Here is a 16,040-nt window from a genome sequence, read left to right on the forward strand (position 1 = left end):
TTTTCTCTACCAAAATTAAGCGGTTCGCCATGGTATAAAAGCGGTCGACCAAAAAATGTTAATTGCCATCTGGCGTTTCGATATAAATAGGCACTGAAAATACCAACAAACCTTACTCTGAATGAGGAAATGTATAGTTGTACACAAACTGAGTGTCGTTTTTCTCTCAATACACAGAAAGAATGCTTACCTTGGCATTTTTCAGAAACATTATGCATAAGGTAGGCCATGGAGGGGGTTTGTCTTAAACACGGTAACAGCAAATGAAAGACTATTAACCCCAGCAACTGTATCCAGTGCCCTTTGTACAAAAAATGGTTTTGAAATGAGTGCTTTCCTTTCCATGGACAAAAGCTTTGACATTATTTGTTGGTTAAAGCTCAGCTGATTTTTTTTTTTTCTGCTTAAATATGGCATTTCCTGCAAAGATCATTTTGATGTGTGAGTGTCTTGCGGATTGTCATCAGAACAGGAAAAAGAAGTGATTATCTTAAGTTTTCTTTTAAATCAGAGAGACAGGGTTTAAGTTGTACAGCATGCATACTGTGGCGTTAACTATTCCTATGACCTACAGCCATTGGAGGAGGCAAATAGCTCCCAGGAGTGGATCAGACCATTCAAGCGATGGTGGGGAGGGGGAGAGTCGTGCAGATTTGGCTACACCTCTCGAGAGAGGCCTTGGTGATAAACATCAGTTCTTTCAAGATTTGGAACCGTGGTGTGAATCCTCCCGAGTTTCTGAAAGATTTATTTGAATCCCTCTATTTCAGTATGATTTGCAGGGGTTAGGTGTGGAAAAAGAAATCTTTCCAGCTAGGAGGGGTGAATTGTAAGGTTAGCAGTAGTTCAGACCCAAGGAGGTATGGTTTTTCGATCTTCACAAAAAATTAAACGTTCAAATTTTTTGCCATTGAGTAAACAGAGATTTACAGTTATAGGGTCTGAGATTGTAGTGATCTAACCAAAATGTCACACAAGAAAGATGTCTTATAAATATCCCATGTAATTACACTTGAGATTTCAGGAATAGGTTTATATGAAATTCTGTAAGGCTGCTGCTGAAAGAAATTCACAGCTAAAAGAAACCAGCCAATAAACTAACATCAGCCAAATGAGGACAATATTTCAAAATTTGGAGTTGATGTTAGCTCTCAGTGATTTGTTGTTTTATGGTCACGGTCATGAACGTTTTACATCTGTTGTTTATGTTGTGCTGGAGCCATTGAGGCAGCACAGCAGTATAGCATGCACCGCACTGGCCTTCTTCCAGTGCCTCATCATTATCATGCAAGCTACGCATAATTTGTTGTCACTTTCTCATCTACTCGCCTCTCCCTGGATTTATAAAGGGGCCTTGTCCCCACGGCCCAACTTTCTTCTTGGACCACGTCGGTTGCTGGGAAACGGCCAAGGGTCCAGCACAGCAACCTTCCACGCCTCAAAGTGTGACATTTGGAGTTATATTACTATAAAGCATCTGGCCCACAGCAGACAAGCCAGTGATGAGAACCGCCAGAAAGAGCCAGCAGTTCGCTCAGGGACCCAAACCATTGAGCGCACTGGTTTCAGTCAACGCAGCTTTCCATTGCCAAGTTACAGTAGCTGCTGTGTGGAAGGCAAAATGTATACCATTAAAATGCTCAACCTGATTGCTCTCCCGATTAGATATGATTGTGGGGGGGTTTTTTGTTTTGTTTTTGGTTTTATTTTGTAGTAAACTGTACAAAACGGTAAACAAGGGGTTATATATGTACACATATGGACTAACACATGAGGTTAGGCACATCAGAACTTACTCTATCAGTAGAGGTCAAAGAGCATTCATTAGAGTTTTCATTTTCATTATTATAAAATGTAATTCCTATTTTTCTGTCTTTACTCTCACACCTATTATATGCTCCAATAATTATGGCGGCTGAACTAGGTAATAATACATCAGATAAACGCAAATACAGGAATCCAATAACACACAATAAAGGGAAACCATACATAGTGTAATAACAAGACCAGGTCAAAACCTAGTAAGTGGCTGGACCGGCCGACCAATGGTGTAACTTCATCACTCAGTCACAGACATTTGCGTTTGTAGGGCTGGCCCTGCTGTTGCGGTCCAGCCAAAAAGTAATGGAGAAACTAAAGGAAAGCAGAATTTAGTCTCTGTGGATAACCCAACCCCTCCCCCTGGCTTATGGAACCCCTCTTTCTCTGATGTTGGAATATTTTTCAATAATTTTTTCCTGGCAATCACCCATTTTTAGTTAAATGTTTAATAAATAGTTTAAATGGGAAGTGTTTTTTTGAGACTGCATTTTAACTGTATTGCTATGGTCAAAACCTTTTCTTTTTTTTGGCTTTATTTTTGTTGCATGCATGCACGTGTCATTACACATTGTTGTCTCTACTTATGACAGTAGAAGTATGTGGGAAAGGGAAATGAGGATCCAATCGAGCACCATCTGCCATTTATTTTGGAACCCAAACCCATTTCTAATATTCAGAGCTGTAACAAAATGCTCCCCCTTTGAGAAATCCAAAACAGCTCTAATCTGATTGGAGAAAGAGTTGATATTTCCCATATTTAAAGTTACTTTTTATGATGTTGCTTGCCAATTTAACTCTTTGTATTATTAGAGGCTAAATTCAAATTTAAGTATAATACCATTGCACACTGGAAAAACCTTTTTGAAAGTATTTACTAAGCTGTAAATATGTACTATCAAATCAGTGCCTGTCCAAGAGTAGCAGTGGTGGCTAACATTCAAATATACCCATAATGCAGCAATGGGGTCACATTTGCATTATTCTGGATGCTGTACCCAACATATATCTGGGAGATGCCTTGTGGGAACAAATGATCTTCGGCCACCTGTTGTGCGCCTGTGACGATAGGTTTGTGAGGTTACAAATTGTTTGCGCTTACAGTTGGGGATTGTGTCTACAGCTTGGACCCCATCATTGCTGCCTGCAGCTGTAGTTTAAATTGCTATTGGATTGGGCATACGTGGTCTGTAGCACATTAATGAATGGGGATGAAAGCTTACTAATGTTTTTCTCATCTCCACAGCTTCTTAAACTGGGAAACTGAGCATGTTTGTTCCAGGGACAGCCCAAACTACCACGTGATTGATGACAATCCAAGTGGCATGGTCTTCAAAAACAAAATAGACAGAAAAATTGTGGACGTGACTCCAAAGGTATTCGAACGATATGTTCAGACTTTTCTTTGTGAGTTCTACACTCCCTTTTGTTTTCTATCTCAAGGCAAAAGCAAACAAACGAAGGTGCTTTCTGCAGAGGGAGTTCACCTGTTAACACCCATTACAAACACATAAAGCATTAACCTAAGTGAACCGAAGTATTCACTGCTTACAAGTTAGCCTACTTTGGTTCAGATTTAAGACTACTGAAACATAAGTGGATGGCACATTCAATGTGGAGTTATTCACCACAAATTAATAATGGGTTACCATCCATTAATGGGAAACCGTTGCAGAACTGCAGAATAAGCCTGGTTTTGCTTGTTGCTCATGTCTTAAAACTACTCACTTCCCTCGTCTTGTGATCAAAACACCACTTGCTGTCATCACACATTGCAAAATCTCCAGACGGAGTGTTGTAAATTAACGACACATGAGAACCAAATCAGCCGTGATCAGTGGAGTATAAACACAGCAAAAAATGGTGACCTCCAGGCACAGAAGCCTGTTTTCAGCCCAACCGCGACCCAGCCGGGCCTCGGCCAGCGCGGGGACGGGACAGGGGGACAGGTGCTTCCTCAGCGTCTACACACCAGACCAAAAGAGATCCTGAGAATGCACTGTGAAATCCGCCAAGCGCAAGCAGATTGCTTTTTTTTTTTCCTTTCCCCCACTGTTTATGCTGAGAGGCTTCACGGACCAGAACTATTTTCAAAGTTTAGAGAACTCAGACTGCCGGGACGGAGTTTGGTTGCGCCGTGTTGTTGAGGCTACGATGGCAGTCTGAGTGTTCTGATTGCGGCGGATCCACCCGGACCGCACCGCCTATTAAAAACAAGGGGGGAGGCAGAGAAAGCCAGACTCCGAAAACTACCCGGGTGCCCGGAACACAGGGCTGTCCTACCCACTGTGAGCTCATCGTCCATGTGGGCACATTCTTTCTCCTGGAAACAGCCAGAATCAAACATTCGTTTTTTGTTTTGTTTTGTTTTTTTCTTTGAAATTTAATGCAGTTATTATTTGTTTTTACCGCTTTCATGCTATGCATTGTTAAAATTCAAATGTCCTTTTTTGTGATTTGTAGATCCTGTTTCTTTTGGCTAAAAGGACCGTGTTTTCCTTTGTGTGTGATCTGAAGATTTTTTTTTTCCCCCAACTTTGAATGAAAGCAAGTTTGGAAATTTGCACCCTTTTAACTTTGACCATTTAAAAATGTCCCTTGAAGGCAGATAGCCTGTCCAGCACGCATAGCAGAGCGCAGACCAGCAGTCCTAATTATATGGGACAAAATTTAAGTCAATGCTAGAATGAAATCCTGTGAATACAGATACTGTTCATACATGCACCCGTGTTTGCTCCTCTTTGCATGCGTGTTCCATAAACACACTTCGTTCTCAGATCTCACAATCAGTTATGAGAGATGGATATTATGTTAAAATCTGAGGTGAACCCTAACTCATGTTTTAGGCACTTAGCAGATACTCTTAATCAGAGCAACATGCACAGCTTACATTCTGTACATAAAATCCATCTGTACTGAAGCAACACTTGAAGGGCACAATGCCCCAGCTGAGAATCAAACCCACCAGAGGCACAAACCATTATGCTAAACTGCCACCCCAATTTAAATGGCTTCGAACGGCCGAAACCATAACCACGGTTCACCTAAAGTTCTTCAACTTGAATAAATATATTCACGTTTTAAATCAGAACACGATGCTGAATAATTCCGTAGAAGAAAAGCCAAGTAGAACTGGAACCCAGAAACCGTTTTGATGTTGTACCATTTAGTACTGTAAGTTATTTATTCCTACAACTAGAATAGGTCTCCTAGGTCCCAGGTGTATTGTTGGCTATTAGCCAAAAACATATTAGGCTGGAATAAAGTGTTGCATTCTCACAATTCAATTTAGAACTCATGACAGGAAGTCGGTTGTGATAGAGGAAAGCTTCACTTATAACCGGTGATTACTTGCTGTGTTTGGACACAATTTAAAAGGATCACTGACTTGACATACTTTTTTTTTCTCTCTTCTACAACCCCAAGGGTCCAACTGGTGATAGTTCCTCTTGCACTCCTATCAAGACTGACCTCTACATGCAGGTTGTGATCTTTGACCACATCAACAGGAGGAGAAACTAAGCCAAGGCATGCTTTGGAAAGAATCATTATTTGACATTGCCGACAGACTTTAATTTTATCCAGTGTTGTTTTTGTGACAATTACAGTATATTTGGATGCTTGGAATGCTTGTGTAATGTAATGAAGCCCTATTTAATTAAATAAAACAACTTTTTCTTGTTTTAAAATCTGTTCTTGCGTGATATATAATTGTAGTGAATTAAATGCTGTTGTTCGTTTAAAGAATATATAAACAAGGCCCATTTGATTGTAAAGTCCCACCAATTTGTTTATAACTTGTACTGTATATGATAAAGATTCCATGGTGCTTTAGTTGCTGTCTAGCTGTACTTCTCAAAAGCAATGTTTTCTGGAGATATTTCCCTCCAAGCAATTCATTAACTCGCCAGAGATGTGCGTGACTATCTGGGGCCTTGTTATGATGCTCAGTTTAGAGTTTAAAGACCTTTGATGTGACTCTGCGCATTAGCCAAATGCAAATGTCTGACTGCAGCTAAGCCCCCGTACAAACCTCGTAATTGTTTGTATTCCCAGCTGAAAACTGGCAAGGAGCTTGTTTAGGATCGGAAAAGCAACAAATGAGTAACCAAGGAATCGGCAACCTGCTCCGAGACCTGAAGCGGAGCGGTTTTTTTCCCTGCAAAGCGTTTCCTGTTTGCATAAACAAAAATAAGGGCGTGAGGGCTCGGAGGCGGGAAGCTTTCATATGCTCCCCCGGGCTTGCAGTCGGACTGTGAGAATGCTGGCAGGTTTACAAAGGGTGGGCGAGGGGTCTCAACACCCTCTTCATGCGCACAGATGCCAGGGAGACTCGCTTCAAAGAGCTCACCGGGTTTACGTGTCGCTCACTCGGTGTCGAATCTCAGAAAGACTCAAATTTACAAATGCTTGACCTCGGGACACATTTTGCGGTGCGTTTCAGCCGAGAGCTGGCACCCGTTTTCTAGCTGGGCACGTCCTGCGTGCCTTTCCGTTGCTTTGATTGTGGGCACACAATCACCGCAACATGCCAGGATTTGAAAGAAACAAAAGAAAGTTTTATAAAGACGGAGTAAATAAAATGAAAATATTTTAACTGAGAGCAAGAGTTGCGCCTGTTCGTTGGTTAGTTCGGGGAGAAAAATGTATAACAAATACGGAATTTGTTTGGACCAAGTCAAACAAATTTGATGGTCATGCAAGGCTGCTGGGGTGACTTGGATGTTTCCTCTGAAGTAGGATCAGGAGTTTCAGTTGCAAGCAAATCATACAGTGGCAGAGGTGCTTCAACTTGCTTGTTTCCTTCGACCCCCTTACCCAAAACAAAATTTCATGTTCCAGACTGCCAGAAAACCTTACAGATTAATTAAACAAAAATGTTATCAGCCCTATGGCATAACAAAAGAGAAATTATAAGTATGGCCCTGAAATGCATCTCAACAGCTACCTCACCATGTGAACAGGTATTTGAGAATACCCTCAGAACTTCCCTGAAAACTTGCTTTATCTCTGTGACTAATTGCATTATATATATTGCCTTATTAGAACATTAATAGTGAACTCAGTGCTTTTGAAATGCACCTTTACAGTACTTAACCCTTGTTCCAGCTCAATAAGTAGATGTAGGCTGCATGGTGTAATGCGGTGGAAAATAAAAATGCCCCTGTCAAAAATATTTTCAGTCCTGCATTATGACTATGATTTTTACTCTATCCCACACACGTACCCCAGAGTTTTCTGCAATGGACAGCATCAAGCAATGTCCCCCTGTCCATTAGTCCGAATGATTGTGTGCGTGCGTGCGTGTTCGTAGGCTACACATTTGACACCTACGTACAAGTGTTATTATTGACATTAAATGTCCAAGGGGGAAATAATCATTTCCTCCCGAGCGCCCTTGAAAAATAAAGAGTGACAGGGGGCATTGAAACTCTTTATTATAGATCTTATTTTGTACGTTTGGGATACGATGCCGCATCCGGATCACACTGCGATGTACAGGATGTGCGTGCTTAACTCCATTGAACGCGACAAAATAGGAGCGAGAGCCTTTAATTCCGCCAATAAGCCGTTTCATTCATCGCCACATCCCAAGCCCATAGCTTTGCTGAGACACTTTTCACGGATCTTTCTTTCGCACATTATTAACAGTCTAGAAATGAGTCATCCAATAACGCGTAGAAGAGTTTTGTTGAGTTGAAAGGGAGCTTGAAGACATTACTTACAACTTTTTCATAACTAATTGTGTCATTACATTGACGCTTTCCCCCTCAATATATTGTATCTTGAAGGATTCTTACAACTCATTGTGATTTTTTTTGAATGTGCAAATAGAGCTTTAATTGTAAAATCCATGTTTTGTTCAAACATTTTCCCTTAACGGTCTCATTGCATATGGGATTTAAAATAAATCCTGATGTTCCGCACACAAATATAAACGGCGCGTGTTGGTAGCATAATAAAATTGGCAATAGAAATGTGTGCTACCTAATGAAAAATTTTCAAATGTTCTGGCGTTGAGCAATTCGCTCCTGTAAACGTGCCGTTTCTGTAACCAAGAGAGGAAAACTCAGATGGTCCCATGAGCCCTATATATTACCATGCACAACGTGTTTTACCTTCAGTGAAAGGCGAGAAGGGGTGCGATTGGCTGTCGATTCCGAGAGCAGCCCAGATCCACGATACAAAACCAAAAGAACTGCCCCTCGCAACTACCACTACTCTATAACAGTGAGGTGGAGAGGCAAAAAAATAACTGAAATATAACCGACTGCCTGAGTACTTTGACACCGACTAGGCTGTAACTCATCATTGGTAGCAGCGAGCTTCTGGAAGACAATCACACTATTCCGTGCGGCCACTGTGTTCGTAGCCTACACGATTACCCTACACTCTCTTTCCAGGTGGGCTAATGAAAACTCGCCTGAGATAGAAGAGCACTTTGGAAACCCACTTTGCTCTAAAGCTTCTGTCGTGACTTGTCAACTCTACTTTCGATTCGAAGTATGGCTGGCTGTCAACATTTATTCGTCCTTTTTATCGGATGGAGCTATCTATGCGGTGGATATTGCGCGATGCTGAAAGATCATTTCATCGATCTGAAGAGACTGGCGCATTCGGGGCATTTTGGGGACACTCTGGATAAGGATCACTCAGTCAAGGATGAACACGATCTGCATTTACAGGATACAGTGTCGGAGCACATGCAGATGCTCTACGAGAAATACAACAGAGCAGGTTTTCAATTCATGGACGGAAACACGGTTCGCAGTTTTAAAGCTCACTGGGGTACGTATTACGCGTTACTATTTTGTTGTTCGGTGCTTAAGTTACACTGACGCGCCGAGTGTAGTTCCACATGTTATATTGAAGATGACTCATTTCTTAGTTGTCATTGTTCTGGATTCGGATTCCATGCGTATTGTAGACTCGCCGTGGTATGGAGGATGCGTTTTGGCTATTAACAGAAATCCACCTGTTCGGAAACCCGCGCGAGTGAATAAAGGCTCCCCGTGGTGGGGACCTGTCGTAACAGGATGCCAAGTAAACAAGAATTGTTTTTCAGTCAGTTCTGCAAAACGCGTAATAAGACATACGTAAGTGTATGATGTGCAGTTTTACTTTCAAAATTTGCCAAAGGTGCACATGTACAAGAAGAACACAGCTGTCAATTTAATGATTATTTTATGCTGTTTTAACTGTGACGCGGTGTGTGCTTCTGTGTGTGAGTTGCGCCTGCACGGTGACTTTCTTATATATTTAAGACTTGGTTATACACATTATTAATTACACACAACCATTTTTGTGTGTCAGACACACAACCTAGATTGACTTTTTTATTTTATATGTGAATGGTTAAATTACTTCACACTATGTTGAAAGGTAGCCTATTATAAATCATAATGTATCCTAAATATTTTTACATTTTGTTACAAAAATGATTGAAAATTGTCATCATGGTTCATTGTTAAAATAATAGCATTTTTGCTACAGCGTACTTTTTTGGGGAAAATGCTGATGATTGAAATATTGTTCTCCATTTAAGAGAGGATCTACAGTAGACTTAGCAGACTGCTTGGGCGAGTCGGGGGAAGGAGCGGGGGTCTTCTGTCTCTTCGTAATATGAGAATATACCTCCTCCTACAGGCACCTCTTAGAAATGCACATGAAACCTTTTGAATGGCCCCAAATGTTTCATACATGACTGAATGCGTAAGGTGCTTGCAATGCTTTCCATCCTTACTTCTCTGGGGTGGGAGAGAGTTATTTTGAATCGGCTCAGAGTTATGCATTTGTTTAATACAGTCCAAAATGCAGTGTCACAAGAAACATATCTAATTCTTATTTGCTGTTTATGCATCCAGGTACAATCAATGGTAAGCAGCTGCAGATCTTTAATCTGACATCCCTGACCAAGTCAGAAGACGTGCTCTCGGCTACTCTGCACTATTACATAGGAGACCTGCAGAACGGCACCCACGGATGTGCAAGCCCTAAGACCTGCCATCGTCATGGCCCGCGAAAACAGGGCCACATTCATCTGGACGTGTGGAGTTTCGCCTCAGTGGATAACAACACGAGGACTCTGGGACACTTTCTCATCAACGTCTCCACGCTCCACCGGGACTTCATATCCTGGCAGTGGAGGGATATTACGCGGGTCGTCAACCGGGCCAAGCACCACGACGAGCTTCTGATCGGCATCGCCGTGTCATCGCGGGGGCGGCGGCCCTGGAAGCAGCTCCTCTCCGACCGCTCCCCGTACGTCCTGGTGTACGCCAACGACTCGGCCATCTCCGAGCCCGAGAGCGTGGTCTCCACCCTGCGCCGCCACAAGGGGGCGCTGGCCCCCGGGCTCCACAGGCTGGGGGCGCGTGCGGCTAACGGCACGGCGCAGCAGCAGCAGCGGCGGCGGGCGAGGCGCTCCGCCAACGTCCTCCTCCCCCTCCAGAACAACGAGCTGCCCGGGCCGGAGTACCCGTACGAGACGCCGGGTTGGGATGAGCCCGGCCCCTACGACCCGCTGGAGGACAAGCCGGCCAAGCGCCCCAGGAAGAAGCCGCGCAAGAACCAGCGCCACAAGGTGCCGCTGCTGCAGTTCGACGAGCAGACTATAAAGAAAGCGCGCAAGAAACAGTGGAACGAGCCGCGGAATTGTGCCCGCAGGTACCTGAAGGTGGACTTTGCGGACATCGGCTGGAGCGACTGGATTATTTCCCCCAAGTCCTTCGACGCCTACTATTGTTCAGGCTCTTGTCCGTTTCCTATGCCAAAGGTACGTATTTTTGCAGTCAGAGGCTGTTAGTGTGCATACTTATGTTCCTAATATTTCTCCCTTGCATGCAAATATGCAATGCTCTTCACTGTCCACTAGATGGCATCAAAAAGTAACGTTTTGTCAGTGGGACCCGCTTGCACGAACTGTTGCATCAGTTAACTGCTGGTGTAGCAGCAGGCAGCCTTTTCTTAACTGACCTGTTTCTTGCTGATTTAAAGTTCCAGACTCCGTAGAGTATCAGCTCTTTTTTGTTCTGGAATGAAAAAAAATCAAGTCCAATTTCTGAAAATAAATGTATTCCTGAAAATCCAACATTTTGGAGAGACTTGCAAATGTTGCTTTAGATGTTTGCTTGTACAGTCTCTGTCCAGCAGGTTATAATAGCATGTAATGACCAATGTTATAATTGGTTCTTCTGTACAGTATCCAAAAATAAGCAATTGTATTGCAGGTATAATATTGGTAATTACATTTACAAATATTCTGGTTTTAAATGAGTGGTTATACATATAATATTTAACAATTAGATGTGACCAGCTGTTTAAATCACCATTAAGTGGAAATACCCAATGTAAGGGGTTCACCAAAGTTATGATTTCATTATTGCCTTTCTGGTGGAGTATGAACTGATAACATCATTATATAAAATATCATTTTTGCAAATATTTAAATTAAGATGCAAAGCAATTTAAATGAACTTTTTTGATGGTCTTATCATTTCACATGCTAAAAGTAAATAATGCTGAAAATGCACATTTATCTGTTTAATGTGGAGCAGCCTCTTGTGGTTGAACTATGAATGAAACTAAATTTAGATTTGTTGGTGTCAATCTGACATCCAACTGGCTGACTGAGACTCTTATCCCTCACATGAAATGCATAGTGCTGAGAAACAGTGTATAGTCATTTAGTCTTTAAGACAGCAGATAGATGTAAAATAGCTGTTAATTAGTGCTGGGCTGTTCTGTTTGCAAAAATGATGGGCGTGATATTACAAGTGGTAATGTCACTGAACAAAATTGAGTGCCTTAGTGGCTGAATGAAGTATGTTATTTGTATGGTAAGTGTGCACTTTAAAAAATAATAATAATTTCAAAAAGAAACTTTCCATGATGGGTAGTCGAGTATGCTTTTGCATAAGCCCTACACTTATGAAAAAGCTTGCAGTTACTTCAAGAAACCAAGTAATTTGTCAGGATTATTTTTTTTAGGTACCTTAGTCTGTTTGCATATGTGGATAGTTCTCCCTAAACAGTGTAGGCGCTTGTTAAAGTCTTCCAATCTAGTTTTTTTTCTAACTTTGCACCTTCATTTTAGCCTTTTAGGAACAACCAGCAGCCACACAGTAAAATGTGTAAAATCAGTGTTAAATTAACTCTTACCAAGTACATGTGGTCACTGTTGTACACTAGACATTTTACTGTGTAAAATCAGCATTCCAGTGAGGACTATGCCACAGATGGTTGCCCAGCTCAGGGTAGTATGGGTTCTGTCTTGAGTAGTCTGACATCAGTATAATCTAAATGAACTTAAGGCTCTTTCTTAGTTTTAACACATTTTCAGCAACTTATACATTTTTGTCCGTTTTTGTACAGAACATCAAATGTGTGTAATTTTATTTTATAGCTTCAGCTATTGCCAAAGTGCATTGATATTACAGATTTAATAGGAGAGATTGAGTGCAAGACTCACGCATTGACTCTGTGCCTTGCAGTCCCTGAACCCCTCGAACCACGCCACCATCCAGAGCATCGTGCGGGCCGTGGGCGTGGTGCCGGGGATCCCCGAGCCCTGCTGCGTCCCCGAAAAGATGTCCTCCCTCAGCATCCTCTTCTTCGACGAGCACAGCAACGTGGTCCTCAAGGTCTACCCCAACATGACCGTGGACTCCTGCGCTTGCAGATAATACAGGGACACAGCCTGGTGCCCTCCCCTCGAGAGCCCCTTTTGCACTGGAAGACAGACTACAATTCCCATAGCTATCTAACTATTCAAAGAGTATGTGAACAAGACAGCCAAGACTGTGTACTGTTTTTGGAGCCAGAAGGTCGACCATTCTCCCTGATAGAACAGTGCAGTGGGCTGTCTTTATCTATCAGTCACGCATACAGGATGGATGGTCAGTCCACTAACATCACCTGCTCATTGTCATTGACACAACGCAAAGCAATTTCACAAGAACATGCAAGACATACTATTGGTCTTTTGTTTCCTTTTTTTGTAATAATGGAGGCATAAACTGAATCGGTTATAAAAGAAAATTTGAAATGCCTTCTCTTCTGTATATTGCTGGAGAAAAGAAATCAGTTGGAGGCAACTGTGCCGAGAGCTTAAAGCGAGTCCTCTGTTGTAGCCTCTTCCTCTCCTGCAAGAAACACGTCTGACTCTGCTCAAGCCCCTGGAATTCCATTGACGTATCTTTAGCCAATTGGCAAACTCTGCCGCCTCGTTTTGCTGACACTTATGCATGAAAATTCACCTGGCGTGAACTTTTTCTGCGTTCCTCCTCCTTTGTCATCTTGCAACTTTACTTTTGCGTACTGTTACATTGCAGTAATGTACGATTCTCTCTTATCAAATAGTTTTGTATGTGCTATCTATGAAATTCATGGTAAAGTATTCCTACGGCTGCTATATCAAGATATATTTGATCGCAAAGACTAAATGTGGTTTTAAATGCGTTTACAATAAGGTAGCCTTTAGGTGATCAGTATATGTGGTTATGTTATGATGCTTTTTGTTTCTCAAATATACATGTATCCAGCAGAAACTGATCCATGGTGTGGAATAGAGAGGAAGGAATGGTAAAGCATCAGCAATGCAGAACTGTGTAGCAGTCTGCGTGATTAATTCCCCACTTTCTCTCCACATGTATCTGTGAATGATGGGATAGCTTTCGGTCTTAGCTTTCATTCATACCTGCCTGTTTCTCACACTGACATATATGAATACAAACTGTACAATGTGCAACTTGCACACCATTGTAGACTGATCAGCCCCTGAACTCAAAGGAACAAGCAATAAAAAATGATATATAAGGCTACACAAAATAAATAATAGGACTAAATACGATGTTGAAATTGGTGTCGAGGAAATTGCTTGGTGATAATAAATCTTTAGTTACTGCTTTTTTATAAAGGGAATTACAAGATTTACGTGTTTTTTTTTTTTTTTGTTTGTTTGTTTATTCTTGTTAAACAAAGGAATTACCAGAGGAAACTTTTGTCAATTTTTTTTTTTTTTTACTATTTTCTATTTTTCTATGTACATGATGTGAATAAATACATAGCATTTATATGATACGAATGACAGGTATATAGGCACATTATATTGCTATACTGAATGGAACTGCCCAGCCTTCCTAAATGTCCCAACACTTTTCTCACTTCATGGTGCCCTGCTTGCTTAGATATTTGTGATGCAGTCATTGCTAGCATACCCTCTTTGATGATAATCATTGGAATTATAAAGAGTAAAGGAGACAGGATTCATTAGTTTTAAACAAGGCATAACACAAAGTGTTGAAGTCCTTATGACTCATCCTATGTCCAATTTAACACTTTCTATGAACTGCTCAGTATGTAACTCCTTCATAAGAACTACATAGCACATTCATAACCATTCATAAACATTCATAAAATGCTTATGTTAGCAAAATATGGTGTGTGCTTTTTGGAATAATATGGTAATGTCGTAATTGCACCCAATGTTTGTGGCTATTGACATAATCTTGTATTAGTGTTTATGTATTGTCTTTGAAGGTGCCATACCTCTTGTGAAGAATTTATAAGTTATAACATGGCATTTATAGAAATTGTTACACAGATTTCTCATATTTGTAATTGGGTGTGAATGGGTGTTATCTTTTGGATGAATCCATTTCAGTCTCATTTGGAAGAATTATTGCTGAATGAATTTCAAACTACACATATGCAGCACCACTACTTGACTGTATGCCATAGTGTTTGTTTTGCTTAAGGGAAACTTTGTCTGCTGCATAGTGATACCAGCATTAAAATTAATTGCTCTTCAGTAAGTACATATATAATGAAGGTAATATACCATATATTTATTTTTGAAAAGTTAAATAAAATTTAGAGGGTAACACATTTTATAGATATGTATATTGGTTTTGTGTATATAATGTATGTCTAAAATGATATTTGTATGCTTACTTGTCTCAAAGGTGGAAACACGTTTGTATTTTTGTTTTTATTACCAAATGTTTAAGTCAAAAATTAAGTAAAAATTGTGTGAAGGCTATCATATAATATTTGAAGTCCAATGATGATTTAAAAAAATAAATGATCACATTGGAGAAAAAAAAACATATTTTACATTTTTAAAGTGGGTAATATTTTATTTTTCAGAACTTAAGAGTTTCATTTTTGTACTGTTCCTGTCATATTTTCAATGGGGAAAAAATTGAATGGCTTCATTGTGTTGCATTTTAAAATTCAGTGTAGTATTTGAGACTATTTCACTGTATGTTATGTTTTTATGGTAGACAATCATATTGTTTTTGAGAGTAACTGTATACACTAAATGGTTGTTTTATATGCACGGGACAATTTTGTATTCCTGTTCATCAATTTTGACAGTTTGCAACTTCGACAAATTCCAATCCAGTAACATATTGTTGTGATGAACAATTCTTTGCAACACCACATTATACCAAATGGCTATTTACCCATTAAAAAGGATTTATGCAAATTTATATAAGGAGGCATGTGGGAACATTTTAAATAGGAAAGTCTGTGGAAATTAGAATGTAACCTGTCTTTTATTTCATTGCCATCCTCCAGATATGGCTGGTGCAAACTTTTCATGTGTGTATATTTTAAGAACTTCCTCTACCACACTGTAACACCTTTCTTGTAAATGTTTATGAGTAGGTCTAAAGGAAATGCTTGTACAAAACGCCTCATAAAAAAATATTTGTATATGGAAAGGAACTTTAAAAATGCATTTATTTATTTTTTGTAGTGGCATTTATTGTACTTTTTCACAATATATAAATGGCAGGCAGTGTGGAAGGAGGACTGGGGGGCGGAGAAACGGAGAGGCCAATGTCACATGACCCGTCAAGCTGTGAAGGGTACTCATCACTACTGATGTACACGCTCACTTCTCTGTAAGCACTCCACGCTTGGAGGGCTATCGCCTTTCCCCCTTTTATAAACCATTCAAACGAATAAAGTTATGTACGTCAGCCGACTGTACGCTGCATCTCTCTGCAAACTGTTAGCGGAAAGGACTGGGTGACAAGTGAGGATGCAATGCCAAATATGTAAACCGTTATGTAGCCTAAATGCTAAAAACATTGAGTGCCGCTTTGTCATTGAGGGTTTTTTAGATTGATGGTGTGATTTAGTTAGCAGATGTAATGAGTTGTGTGCCTCTTCCCCCTTTTAATCAAACTGTATTGGCTGAAATGCTTTGC

General features: G+C 40.6%; 2 protein-coding genes across 2 annotated transcripts in view; both read left to right on the forward strand.

The window, feature by feature from the left end:
- cfap299 (cilia and flagella associated protein 299) overlaps positions 1-5,507 on the forward strand; it is a 73,624-nt gene extending 68,117 nt beyond the window's left edge. Inside the window, exons 5-6 of the mRNA XM_064296659.1 lie at positions 3,065-3,194; positions 5,245-5,507. Coding sequence (XP_064152729.1) covers positions 3,065-3,194; positions 5,245-5,340 — 226 coding nt within the window. The 3' untranslated portion in view covers positions 5,341-5,507. The remainder of the gene's footprint in view (positions 1-3,064; positions 3,195-5,244) is intronic.
- A 2,288-nt stretch (positions 5,508-7,795) lies between these two features.
- Positions 7,796-15,809, forward strand: bmp3 (bone morphogenetic protein 3). Its single transcript, XM_064296660.1, has 3 exons — positions 7,796-8,607; positions 9,684-10,594; positions 12,312-15,809. Exons 1-3 carry the CDS (start codon positions 8,325-8,327, stop codon positions 12,501-12,503), a joined length of 1,386 nt encoding a protein of 461 aa, XP_064152730.1. The 5' UTR covers positions 7,796-8,324; the 3' UTR covers positions 12,504-15,809.
- Positions 15,810-16,040: the final 231 nt, after the last annotated feature.

Source organism: Anguilla rostrata, chromosome 10, assembly GCF_018555375.3.
Source record: "Anguilla rostrata isolate EN2019 chromosome 10, ASM1855537v3, whole genome shotgun sequence".
In the NCBI taxonomy this organism is placed as follows: domain Eukaryota; kingdom Metazoa; phylum Chordata; class Actinopteri; order Anguilliformes; family Anguillidae; genus Anguilla; species Anguilla rostrata.

Excerpts from the sequence above, each read along its gene's own strand:
- bmp3 (XM_064296660.1), top strand. The coding sequence starts at position 8,325 with ATGGCTGGCTGTCAACATTTATTCGTCCTTTTTATCGGATGGAGCTAT. Across the intron at positions 8,608-9,683 it reads CAGTTTTAAAGCTCACTGGG|GTACAATCAATGGTAAGCAG; the intron begins GTACGTATTACG and ends TTATGCATCCAG. Across the intron at positions 10,595-12,311 it reads GTCCGTTTCCTATGCCAAAG|TCCCTGAACCCCTCGAACCA; the intron begins GTACGTATTTTT and ends TGTGCCTTGCAG.